Raw genomic sequence first — 13599 nt, forward strand, 5'->3', positions numbered from 1 at the left:
TTTTCTGTCTTTTTGTCATGTCAGAATTTGGAGCATTGAGCAACATAGTCCCTTTTGTTGAGAAAAAGTATGACGTGTCCAAATTATAGACTACATTAAAAAAAAAAAGTGTACGTAGCTTCCAGGTCTGAAAAGTGAGATCAATGCTGAAGCACCATAACGTGCAATATCACTGAGGGCCACTAGTGGATACATTTTTGTTTCCAGATGTCATAATGGTCTCATTTACTAAAGTCACGCCGTTTTTTTTACCAGTAAATCGCCCTAAAATTCAAAAATTATTTAGATATTTGGCATCAAAAAGCAAAATGTTGGAGGGCATCTCTTTGATTGACAGACCTGTGGTGCAATCAGGTTTCTGCTATAGTTGAGCATATTGTCCTTGGGTTACCATTCAGATCGAGTGAGATCCACCGCTCGCTCCTCCCTCAGTTCGTCCAAATATGGTCACTTCTGGTTCCTAAATAGAAAGATGGCGACTGCCGAAATGCCAAACTGGTGACTTCAAAAAGGCAGTTCACTAACCAATGGGTGACATCTTGGTTGGTTGCCGCTTGGTCCAAATGAAACAGACACATCAAATCGTCAGAGGTTTCTTCACATTAATCACTGGATACGCAAACAAAAAAGAATGCATTACGTGTCCCCACTCCTCAGTGACCTAATTTACTCAAACAAAGCAGGGGTCCATTACATCTTGTCATGACCTCAGGTATTTACTCATGATGGCTGTGACAGCGAACTAATGTTTTACCAATAGTTGAATACTATCCAGCAGTGACCTTTACTTAATTACTTTCTACCAAGGGAAGTCCAGTTTACATCGTATTAATGCTCTTGTATGAACACACAGAGGGATGTATTCTGATGAAACACATTTATTTTGCATTGCGTGGTATTTTTCATTTGATTTTCACTTGCCTGAGGTCAAAAGTTCTTTAAAATATGTCAATCAAATATCTGAACGTGATCCTGGTTCTGTGGCTGACGGGGCCTTTCAGTGTTAAGTCTGAACAATTGTATTCTTTTTCAATTGGTTTGCATTTCCTACCAATTAAAATAGGTCAAAGTCTGAAGCACAGACCCTAAATTGCTAAATTGTAGTTGTCTATGTGTTAGCCTATGGCCGAAAGGTATCTTAAACAAATTAGATATGCAGCTGCGTAGGATGAGCACAGACATTTATAATTACAAAACATTTGAAAAGCTTCTCAAGATCTCATCTAGATTAATATCTTGGAATAAATGTTATATTTTACCTATCACACGTCATTCCCATTAGATTTTAGTAAATTAACTACATAACTTTTCATGGATGTAATTTCTTTACGACGTCACTGAAACAACACACAGTACATCCTAATATTACTGCAGAGAACGTTACCTGAATTCTTTAAAAGGTTGATTTTGGGAAGGTTATCCACCACCTCTTGATAGCTGTTCATCACTGTGCTACAATTTTATTGTTTTGTTGTTGGCTTTGAGACTGAAAAGGTGATAAAGCGCTATACAAGTGCAGACCATTTACCATTTGTTTTTTTTCAGTCAAAAGAACTACCTCCTTGAGGAAATCAGTTCCAAACTGATTGTTGGGTTTCTCATTCATATCATGTTGTATCGATGTAAAAGAAGGCAACAAAAAAAAGCAGGCAGAAAATGCTGGCAAAAAAAATATTTTAAAAAGTCCAATCAAAAAGAAAAAATGTTGGCAGTAATCTCCCATTGTTGCCGTGAAGAAGGCCACAAGAGCAATCATAGGAATGTATTCTCTAAGAGAAACATATTAAATCTCAGTAGGTCCATAGGTTTTTTTTTTTTTTTTATTTCTCTAGGGTTTTGTTCTTGGCAGTGACTGTTTCAGGAACAAGTGGCCCTTATCAGGCACTGAGCAGCGAGAGATACCTGTGACAGCCAACACGTTTGAGGCCCCAGTGCTTAATCTCTGATTTCTGCAACGGCGCAGTGAGGCACATCACTATAGCAAGAAGAAAGTGACTGCATGCATTTCAAACCAGCCGACACGAGGAACGGAACGAGGGGAAAAAAAAAAAATGAAAAAAAAAACGTAGCATGAGCTTGAGAGCACTGCTTTAATCGCATCAAAGACTTCTACAAACAAACATGGGTGAACTGTGATTGATGGGAGCGCAGTTAATAGGACTCCCAATCTAACATTGTGTGAGAAGGGAGGGTGCCGAGGACCAGAGATCAATAGCAGCTCGGAAACATGTTAGGGAATCATACTGAATCAGATTGATGACAGCTAGTGGTGATGCATTTGGCAATCTAATTTTAACACAAAGTAACTCAGTGATAGTGCTGCCATAAGACTGAACTCAATCCTCGCGGGCCAACAGTATCACAGCTGTTAAGAGTGAAGTGTGCTCTCGCTGCAGGTGTAGGTAGGGGCAGCAGTACTGTTTTATCTTTGATTTTCAATTCATGCTCTATGCCATGAAAGTGCATTAAATAATTTACCCTTAGTGGCAATCTCACAAATATTTTAGGCCCAAAAAGCTCTTTCATTGCATTTTCGAGCGTGGACGTAGACATATTCTGACTACTGAAAAGTGATATTGAAAAGAAATCCGACTGGTAGGTGTCCTTAATGTAGCCTCAAGACTCTCACCGGCTGCACGACTGATGTAGCCACTCATTGCTTTGCACAAAGGTGTGAAAGTGATGCCAATAATTTCCCTTTCTATCCTCCATCTAACTGGACCGGAGTACTGTGAGCTCTGCCAGCCACAACACAGACAGGGCACAGACATTCATTGTTGTAAAGCTTCATTTGTGTGTGTGTGTGTGTGTGTGTGTGTGTGTGTGTGTGTGTGTGTGTGTGTGTGTGTGTGTGTGTGTGTGTGTGTGTGTGTGTGTGTGTGTGTGTGTGTGTGTGTGTGTGTGTTTGTCTTTGTTAGGCTTGTAAGCCAACCAAAAATACATAAACACTGTGTGCCTTATGTAAATATTGTACACTAATACTGCCCTGAATCTTTAATAACGATCATTTAAAATTGTGTGTATTCATTATTGCCTATATTACAGCTCTTCAGGGCAAAGATTTGTGAGAACGACGGAAAAACAAATCTGCCAAAAGACAAAATATTGCCAGTTCTCTGGTTAACTGCATTAGCATTTTATGTTTAAATCCATAAAGGAAAATTATGGATTTTTCCAGAAGTGTACTTTACAATAAAACACCTCAGTGGTTCAATATTTCTTAATTGCTCTTTATGCCAATTTCTCTTCTAAGAAGGACACAGCGCAGCATCACCAACTGGGCTTAGGTTTGTCTGTTGAATGAGGCTTGTTGGGGGATGGATGAATCCCTCCCCTGTTCTGGTTTCCTGAGCCAAGTCTGCATGACGGGGCCCTGAGCCCTCGGCCTGTGCCAGGTGGCAGCTGGGAGAGAGAGTCCCCAGCTAGGCTTCGGCAGCCCTCTCTCTGGTCCTCTGGCCATCACCGTTGGTACTCGGGGGGCTCAACACCAGCACTTCTGACCTACAGATTGGTCAGAAGTGCTGGTGTCGACCTTTTTTCTTTTTTTTTTCCAGAAGTTTTTTTTTTTTTTTTTTTTTTTCTAAATATAATTCACATCGCAGATCACATTTAATTGCAAAGTAGTGCTGCAACCCAGTAGAAGCATCCGTCTTTAGTCTGTTCATTTAAACTAATTTCCGATGTGTCTGGTTGAAACAGCAGCAGCAAATGTGCTCTGCCCACACAAAGTGATGAATCTTAAAGTATTAATCAGAGAGATGCTTGTTGTTGGGGTTGAGCCATCTCAGAGCATACAAGCTCAAACATTAACCAGGGGATCTCCATATTGCCAGTTTAATATCTGAAAGTGATCGTGCCAAGAAATATAACGGCTTGTTCAAACAGCAATGAGAAAACCCTCCATGCAGGGTGAATGGCTCCCACCAGTGAGAACAAACTCTGCCACAGCACACACACCCATAAAATTACATTCTCTGTTTTTAAATTAACAGTATGCTGTAACATGTTAAATTTGACAGCTTGTGACACTAATTCATTTTCTGCATTACTGTGTCAGTTTGGAGACTTAAAGTACAAAACAATAGAAGACAGCTCCACCAAAATGATTTAGGTCAGCCAACAGCATGCGTCATCTAATCAATCAAAGAGCTCTGTCCTTTTTTTTTATTTTTATTTTTTTTATGGACAACACACATCAGCGATAAAAAAATAATAGCCTGCCAAGTGTAAGGTTAAACTATAAAATAGTGAAGCTAATGCTCCAGTTCCCCCTCACATCTGAACAGCGCTCTACACTACCTATTCCCATGGCAACCCAACCTCTGCAGGAAAAATATATCTTCATATTTAGCTGAGGGTCGGTGGCGCATACACCACTCTTCATACATTAGTCAACCACACAAAGGTTAAATAAACTAAGAGAATGTGCAGTTCCTGTAGGCTAGTCCAGACATAATGGAGAAACCAACCGTGGAGCAGTGGCGTTGAACTGTTGATCTGTACATGTTGAGCACATAACATTATTCACCAGGTGCCTCCTCAGGGTGCTGCCTCCAGCCAGCTACTTGTTCACCCTTTCAAACTGACAGAAAGACTTTTAGTCTGAGATGGAGACACTTTACCCCCTTCGAGATACTTCAAGAAAGATGTTTGCTTCACTCAGGCCTCAAGGTTCACACCCAGCTGCACACTAACTTTAACCTTTGCTGTACAGCCAGACCATGTTAACCGCCATCCACGGGACTGTTGAATTTTGTCTTTCAGCACATGGTCTCAATTGTGCATGTGCATAGGTTTTTCTCTTTCACAAAGCACATTACATCACCCTTACATTCCATTTTATGACGCATTCTATCTTATCCGTCACCCAGTAATGACCTCATACTCAACTCAAATTATGAGAGAAGCAGTGTATCCCACCACTGCTCTTATGAGCCCTATATAACCATTAGCATATTTGGCAATAAAGCAGTTATGTTTTCCTCCATTAATAATTTATACACTTTTTTTTTTAACCAGCAACCATTTCAGTATAAGGCTGAACCCAGCTTTTCGATTCAACTCCGGCAAGATGGGATTTCTTTGAAGAAAAATGTATTGATTCATTATTCACTTTTTAAATTATGTAACATTTCGGGGAAAAATCTAATATGAAATCCCATGCCACCAACATAATTAAGTCTGCCTAGAACAGTAACCAAAACAGATCATGTGGGTCAAAAATGTGGCTCCTCCTCATATTGGTAATCAATGCCTCAAGTCAATTTACACCCACTGGCGTTCACAGCCTCAGCCAATCCATTACTGATTCAATTGTAACCCATTAAGACCGTGAAAGGTGATATTAAAGGTGACACTATCAGAAATCTAACGGCTTCATTCAATAACTTTGTTCTAGGAGTCCGCCTGCTCCACCACCATACTGTACGCCATAGTAAGAGGGGTGCTTCACTGATTCCTTCTGTAGCTCGAGGCCATACTTCACCTCCGCCCTGCGATAGATGTAAGAGCTCAATGACAGCAACACTTAGCCGACATCACCAGATAGATGTGTCAGCTGTTTTAATGTATTTTCATAGCTCATAAAAGATTGAATGCCATCCTGCAAGAATGCTGTGTAAGCACTTATCTCTCACGAACCTCAGAAATCCGTCCATGTCTACCACGATGTTTAAAGTACTTATGGGGTGCAAAAGAAAAACAAGCACGGAGGTTTGGTAGAAGTCCTTAATCTGCTCATGTACAAAACGAAGCTGACCTTGTCCACATGTTACGAGCTGACAGGCTGTTCTGACAACTCGTCTGGTTTTCAAGCCAAGACAAACCTGTGAGGCAATAGTCAATAAAAAGCACCTGAAGTACAGTTCGCAGGACATGGATGCCAATAACAACACTCAGCCAGTGCCCACTTCGCAAGTTTTCCTTTGCTGACTTCTACACACCCACCATGAAACACAGTGCTGACTCGGGCATCATCTCCTATTTAAGACCACACTCCCCCTTCATCCAGTCCTCTGCGTTCACTTTATTTTCTCTTTCTAACCCAGTTTAAACTGGAATCTACATGTGGTTTCTCCAATCACTGGGTGAAGATAGACTAGCCGGGTGAGTGTGAGCCACTTTCAGTCTTAAGGATCCCCCTGTTGCTGAGGTGGACACTTTTGCTGCCGTGTCAGAACAGGATGTGGACAGAAAATTGAGCTGCAACGGAGGTCTCGCAGCTGGCGGCCTCATTTTTTGTAAATGGCCTCCAGAAAAACACATAAAACAGCTATGAAAACAGAATTCAGTCCAACCTCTGAAGGTCAACTGTTGGTCTCCACCAAACAGTTATATGCTACAAACACCAACTCAGTGCAGGGCAAATGTCTTTGAAAGACCCGTGAACTGTCCGAGAGAGAGGGAGAGAGAGGTTGGTTTAGAGGGGCGAGAGGCAAGACATTTAAATAAACTCTATTTTGTTGCAGTTTATCATGTCCAGCTGCAATTCTGTGACTAATTTCCTGATTCCAAGCTTTGAATTAAATGAGTAAGCATACAATAGTGACATTAAGTCGAGTGAAGATTTGTGTCACAGTTGCTGTCTCAACCATTTGTTTTCACTTTTTCCACCCTCTGCCTCCTGCCACAGTCATTCCTCCCATCAGATGCCCTCAGACCGTCCCTCCTGGTTCCCGTCAACTGACTCCCACACCCACCTCACTTATTTTTAATTCTCCCATTAGTCCCAGTGTACATATGCCATCTTGCCTTATTTTTTATGTCAGATCGTCATGTGCCATTTTTGGTTTCTTAAGTTGTTCAGCTCTTGCCATCTGACAGCTGTTTGTTCCTGTTTTTGCTGCTTGTCCGCCTACCTTTAAGCCTGAATTTCCCCCATTAGTTGATAAAAGCATCACATTGTTCATGCCTGCTTGGTTTCTGTCTCCACTCGAGTCCTCCTCCGTCCTCTCATTGTACAAGATGTGCCAATTAATTTAACTACGCAGTGCTAAGGTAGCAAAAGTATAGATTGTGTTGGTATATTACAGCTGACTGCCCGTTTGGTCTGTAGGGTAGGTTTTTGGTGATGTCTGGAAGGGCTAATCAGCCTCCCACACTGATCACAGATGAGTTTTTGAGTAGGAGCAGATTCCTGTGTGGTTCCTGATCAGTTTTTGTGGCTGAGTGAAAGACCGCTGCATCGCAGATGCTGTGAGGTTCAAAGTGTTCCTTTTGTGACGAGGCAACACCAAGAATTGTGTTCTAGAGGAGCTTTCTCCCGGTATGATAAGTTGATGAGAGAGTTTCAACAACAACTAAAGCCAGTCTAAACGCTTACATTGACATTCATTGCCTTTTCTATTGGACGAGCTTGCCATAAACAATCTTTGGCAGATGCTCCTCTGGCATCCCCGACCATGTGCCCTTACCATCTTGATTGTGCTTTCATTAAAGCGGCACTACTACACGGCATTTCTTTCTGCTTCAGCACTTCAAAGTTCAGAACTTTGTATTTGCATCTGAAGCATATGATGCTGCCGATGAGGCATCTCCGGCAGATAAAGTGAAAGTAGTTCAGCCTTTTCAAATGGCAACTATAAATGGTCCAAGTCTCACATCCATACAAAAGATATGAGGTGACTAGAGCTTTTTACACTTTCAGCTTCGTCTATATTCGTATGCCGTTTCTGTCGACCCCTCCATCTGCCAAAAGCATGTGCTTGCCTTGGCAATTGCTTTCATACAGGCAGTCTAGCTTTGATGATTCCATGGAATTAGGACAGTCCTTGATACAAGACACCGTCATGATCCAGGAAAGGGGAAGGTGTTTAAAATTCCTCTTTTGCCAAAGAAATATTTATTAACAAAATGATCATTACTATGTAGTGGAAGCAGTAGAAGTCATATTCATAGTCGCAGCAGTACCTGGTTGTCATGCTGAGCCAAACATCAGCCCATTCAATGTTGGATTACTATTATATCCCTGTCTATAAAAACATATTAAAACATATGTAAAACATTTGCTTGAGCGTACCGTGTGTGTTTATATACTCCTGAAAAATATGTACTGTATTTATATGCAAAATATGAAAAAGTACACTACATTGCAGAGGAAAGAAACAATGCGACAGCCTAACGTTTATCCTGATAAATATAGTATTTCATAAAGGACTTACAGGAGATACATGCTCAAAATTAAAGCAGTACAGACTTAGATATCCTGACTTCTGAGCCCTAGTATGGGTCAAACTCTAAAAACACTGGATCCTAGAGCTGCCGTAATGCAGCTCGAGGCTATCAGTTAAAAAATGCAAGTCCCAAACACACATAAAGTCAAGCCTGATGCTCACCGCACTTTTTTTTTCAGCAGTTAGAAAACTTTGCCAGGTCGACAGAGGACATTACTGCACACAACTTTTCCTCGGGTTGAATAGTACTCTTGTTGATGAGTAGACTCTGTGTAAAATCCAAGTGCCTCTTTATACATTTCATAAGTAAATAGCCAATTAAATAACTGCACATAATTCATTTAAAAAAAAAAAAATCTCTTTGTTCAGTGTTTTTCAATAAAAATGAACAATAATAGAGCAATAGCAGAAATGAAGTGCTAAACAACCAGACTGCAATAGGGCACTTTAAGATCTATATTTATTGGATACATTTAACATAATCATCTGTACTTGATTCATAATCTATGACCCTAAATGTGTCCAGTTTTGGTTTAGTTCGCATCATATGTAGTTGTGAGTATTGTTGACTGATCCCAACATGTATTTCTACCACTATCTTAACAGACCTTTTACATTTTGTAAAACCTACAGAAACCTTTTACACTAATCGTTACTACATACTGCACATAAACACTGAATGACGTCTTCCTCATCTTGACTAGTGTGCTGCCCTTTGCACACACAGGCACTTATACGTACACTTCTGCGATACTATCTCACCATCTCACTTAATTAGCTCTGAAAGACAGTCTTCCCTGCATAAGTGTACGGACCTATCTGTGTCTTCCACAGTACTATCAATTTTTAAATAGGGTGTACATTACAAACAACCTTGAGCTGTTTGCGCTTGATGATGCTTATCTGGTGCTCACGTCACTGCATTAAATCAAGGGTATTTAGCTTTTTTTCAAATATATAAAAAAACAGGGAGTGTTGTGTTGTATCATTCTGTCAGATCAGCAGTGTACTGCCACATTGGCCTGGCCATGTCAGCTTCCTCAATGTTAGATGGACACAAGTGATAAGGAGAGGAAAAAACACATGTGGAAGCATTTCAGACAGAAAACACCATTCAAAGAATGTGCTCTGGAAATGCTTCTAATTCATACCGGGAAAACCATGGGCTCACTACTTGGCATTCAATGTAACTACGCTGCTACCACACAGCAAATTAATTTCAAACTAATTAGGCTAACAACCAGCTTTGGTGTTGAAAGAAATAAGAAATGCTATTATCATTACCGTCCATTTAGACACAGCTACAAGAGCTTCCATTTATCCTCGGTGCAAATGGAGCCAGACAGCAGGCAGAGATGCAGCCAGGTCCCAACTTTACTTTCAGATTTATGTGTGTGTGTGTGTGTGTGTGTGTGTGTGTGTGTGTGTGTGTGTGTGTGTGTGTGTGTGTGTGTGTGTGTGTGTGTGTGTGTGTGTGTGTGTGTGTGTGTGTGTGTGTGTGTGTGTGTGTGTGTGTGTGTGTGTTCAGGAAACACTGATAAAACCCATTGCCTTTCTCCAACCCCCCACAGAGTAGGGCATTCTCAGGGAGTTCAAGAAACAAATCCATCTTTTCATTTCATGCTCAAAAAGAGGTTAACTGTGTTTCCCTTGCCCACTGTGATTGCAAGGTAATTTCTAAGTCCTTGTTGTGTTGGAGGTAGTTTTGGGGAGAGGGAGTTGGGGGGAGGGGGGGTCGCCTGGTGACATTTGAGATGGTCTCCCTACAAGCAGAGCAGCCTTGACACTTACTGCTCTGTTGGAGAATGAATAAGTGTGCGACCATGACCTCAAGGCTACAAAATAATGGAGGTACATGCATTATCTTTAACAAAAGTACTGATTTATACTTCTTAAAGGAATGCTTCATGTGACTGCAATTACTTTGAAACCCTCAGCCTGCATCTATGCACATTGCCCATAAATATACCTGTCTATTGGAGTTCTGAAAAAGAAAAGTTGATTTATAAACAGACGGATAACTACTTAAAAATTCACATCATAGTTAAATAGAATACTGACTGCTCCTCTTTTTGGGAAGCAGATTCAAAATATTGCATCCATGATGGTTTCAATTAGTGGCTGTCTATGAATGTACCCTGGCTGAAGATGCAATCAAAAATGTGTTTGAACTCTATTCTGCAAATAATAGAGACTAACAGGAGCCTAATAGATAAAGCGAGTTCGCTTGGCATCTCAGCGATCCTTAGAGCCCTTCTGACTTCCCAAACTGATACTGTTGATTGTGAAAAGCCTGTCGGATAGCTCTCTGCTTAGACACAGACAGAGCACGCTGTAATTACATGACAGAAACCAAATTCAATATGCTGCTCAAGAATGATTTCCCCGACACGAGGACAGGTGGCACACCGACACGGTGGAGCTGACCACACACGCAACCAGTCCTACTACACTTGCGTCCTCAAGCGACGTTACGACGATCCCACGGCAGAGATACGGTACGGGCAACAGCTCGGAGAGAGACGGAAAATAGCCTCGCTAGACTTTGGCACGGGGTTATTTTCACCTGCTGCATTGTAGCGCTGCTACGCACCTGCAGTCAAGAGCCACCGAGTCTATCCTGCGTCCTCAAGAATGTTCCTGAAAATGCAAAAGCTGCGCTAAATGCACATTCAATGAGCTTCAATACAGGTAGTATTATCATTCGAGGTTTTACGGTTATAATGTGACATTTTATCATCCTGAATTGCAAGAAATAAAGAGATGCTGACTTCCAATGAGACATGCACTGGACAGCGAAGAACGACGAGCGAACGATGACCAACTATGTATCGTTCGTAAATGATTCCTTTGAAATCACAGAGGTATAGCTTATCCATCAGCTGCACAGCATCTGACACCAGTAACAACATGAGACTGATTTATAAAACGGCCCGTGGTGCCAAGTTTGATCGGACTGCGCATTCCCGACGGCCCGGTTCTCCCTTACCTTTCTCCTCGTCCGAGACTGCCGAGGGCTCGGCGCACGGAAATAATCCCGAGAATAGCGCTAGAAAGGCGAGTAGAAAAAACTCCGACATGTTTTCGGAGAGCGGGCTATCAAGAGCCACGGTGCTTCTCCTGGTGCTCCCGGTCCGGGTCCAGTCTCCCCCCTCCACCAGCACCCGGTTGTCGAGCGCCGTTATTCGGTGATGTCCAGCGGAACCAGTGCGCAGAATAGTGCAGCGCTTCCCCCGGCTCCCCCGGCACATGCACACACCGCCGCCGCTCTTCACAGCGAACAGACGCACCGGAGACGGCAGGAGAGATGAGAGTCAGAGGCAAAGGGGGGACAGAGGGACCGAGGGAAGGCGGGGTGGGAGTGCAGGAAGATAAAGAATGAGTACGTTTCCTGTCTTTTCTCAATGATTAAATGCCGTCAAGGTGGCGCAGCTCGCCTGAAATTAATCTAATTGGTTAGCTGTACAGTCATGGAGAGGGTGTCAGTCTGAGGTTCAGGGATGCAGATGGGGTCCTCAAAAAGGAAGTAAAAGTCAGGGAATGTACGACAATGACTAAACTCAGCTCCACCATTGTTCCCGGTACAGTCAAATATAGTAGACTTCTACAAAAAAAACCTTTTCCTGCAGAATTAGCCTGTCGTGTGTATAAAATAGTCTCTGAAGTGTGCAAATGGACACGGCTCAACTACTTGTTAAGAGTTACTTCAAGGAAATACCTTAAACTGTAACCCATCACAACACAGACCACTGCCGTCAGGTATCATAGATCGAAAAGTAGTAACACCTGACTACATCAAAATATCTCAAGGCAGCCGTACAAAACTATGAAGCTACAGTAAAGCACCAGCAAGTCATGAGAGGACTTAACAGCCATCCTGAAAGGTTACTGTTATACATTAAACATAAAGACGTGAGAACTGGGCAGGCTTATTCACTTATGTTTCTGTCTTTGTATGCTTGAGGGTTTTTTTGACTGGAGAAAAGAAAATAGGTCCAGTACTTAAATGTACCTTGAAAGCCTTCTGACTGAATGGATGTAAATTACCTAGCTGAACCTCCATTTGGTCTGACATTTTCTCCTTTGTTCTGCTCTATTCTGGCATGCCCTGCTATTTTCACTGAAGATGTCTGGTCTTCCTCTCTGACATTATATTATAAAAATGTTGCAGCAACTACATCAGCACATAATTATATGTATGTGCAGAATGTCTCTTAAATATTAAACCGACTTTTAAATTAAAAAGACTCACCAGCTTTTAATAATGATAGAAAGCAGGAAAACTGCACCGACAAAGAGGAATAGTGGACCCTCAGCAATGCTGGAAGGAGCCGAGGATTGTTTCTTCAACAATTCAACAACACAAAAACAATCACATGACAATCCAAACTATTCAATAATTCAATCGTTAAATTGTTTTAATTTATTCCTGAGCCTTGATGTTAATACTGGTAAACTGTTTTGTGATTTTATCCACCTTGCTACTGACGGTCTGCCGATGCAGCGGCCAGCGAAAGGAGGCGGTAGCAGAATGTTTTCCATTGTTTGGTATGGATGCTGCATCTGAGCTGAGTGTGGGAGAATCTCAGAGAAGCGGGTTGGTATATAATCGTGCAGAAATGATGGCGGAAGAAAAGCGAGAGACCTAAATGAAGCAGGCCACTGTAAACGGCAAAGAATATGTAAATATTGATGAGGATCTTTCTTGACTAAACTTTAGTCCAATGCAGAGGTGGCATTGTTTTTACGGGGAGAGTAAGTCAGTTGAGCTTGTTTGCTTGTATACAGTTCTAATTATTTTATATTTTGTATTCTATACTATACTAGATATCACATGTTTATACTGTAGTGTTTTACAGCTGGTCACAATGTTCCCCAATTTTTAAGAAAAAGCTTAAAGAAACAACAAGAAAAGTAAATACAATTAATACTGCTTTTCACACTGAGTTTCAAAGTTCATGCATGCGCTTGGAAAAAGCAGTTATCCACTGGTATTATTCCAGGTGAAGCATGAATTCTGAAACTAAAAAGAAGTTCTGACACGAGCCAAAATGGACTTGTGTTTGTTGAAGGTTACAGGAACAAATACTACACTTTAAACCATAAAACCTCGGCAGGGTACTTATCAGAAGTAAGTAGTGCTTCCAACATCAGTGATCAAATGCAGCAAAGACTCAACACAATCTGTCGTGTTTTATTATCAAGTTGTCACAAAAAACTAAAAGGTCCAGGTCTTCAAGGACGTTTCGCATCGAGTCTCTGCTACTTTCCGCTGCCAGCATTGCATTGTTTGCTGTGACTAAAAAAAAAAAAAAAAAAGGAGAAAAGAAAATGCAAAAATGAATAATTTCATGAGGCTTTTTTTTTTTTCTTTGAAAGCTGAGAGCAGACTGCATTTTTCCGTTGCAATCATAGTGGCGATATGTTT

The 13599-nt window shown here is 41.4% G+C and overlaps 1 protein-coding gene across 7 annotated transcripts in view; it reads right to left on the reverse strand.

The window, feature by feature from the left end:
- Window positions 1-11556, reverse strand: part of lrp1bb (low density lipoprotein receptor-related protein 1Bb) — a 254702-nt gene extending 243146 nt beyond the window's left edge. For all 7 annotated transcript variants that reach the window (XM_069698696.1, XM_069698693.1, XM_069698690.1 and 4 more), the window contains exon 1: window positions 11161-11556. In XM_069698696.1, the coding sequence (XP_069554797.1) occupies window positions 11161-11422 (262 nt within the window). In that variant the 5' untranslated portion in view covers window positions 11423-11556. The remainder of the gene's footprint in view (window positions 1-11160) is intronic.
- Window positions 11557-13599: the final 2043 nt, after the last annotated feature.

The sequence above is a fragment of the Brachyistius frenatus genome, unplaced genomic scaffold (genome assembly GCF_029030835.1).
Source record: "Brachyistius frenatus isolate BFR_SWC_R1_liver_20210118 unplaced genomic scaffold, ASM2903083v1 Contig_27, whole genome shotgun sequence".
Taxonomy (NCBI): domain Eukaryota; kingdom Metazoa; phylum Chordata; class Actinopteri; family Embiotocidae; genus Brachyistius; species Brachyistius frenatus.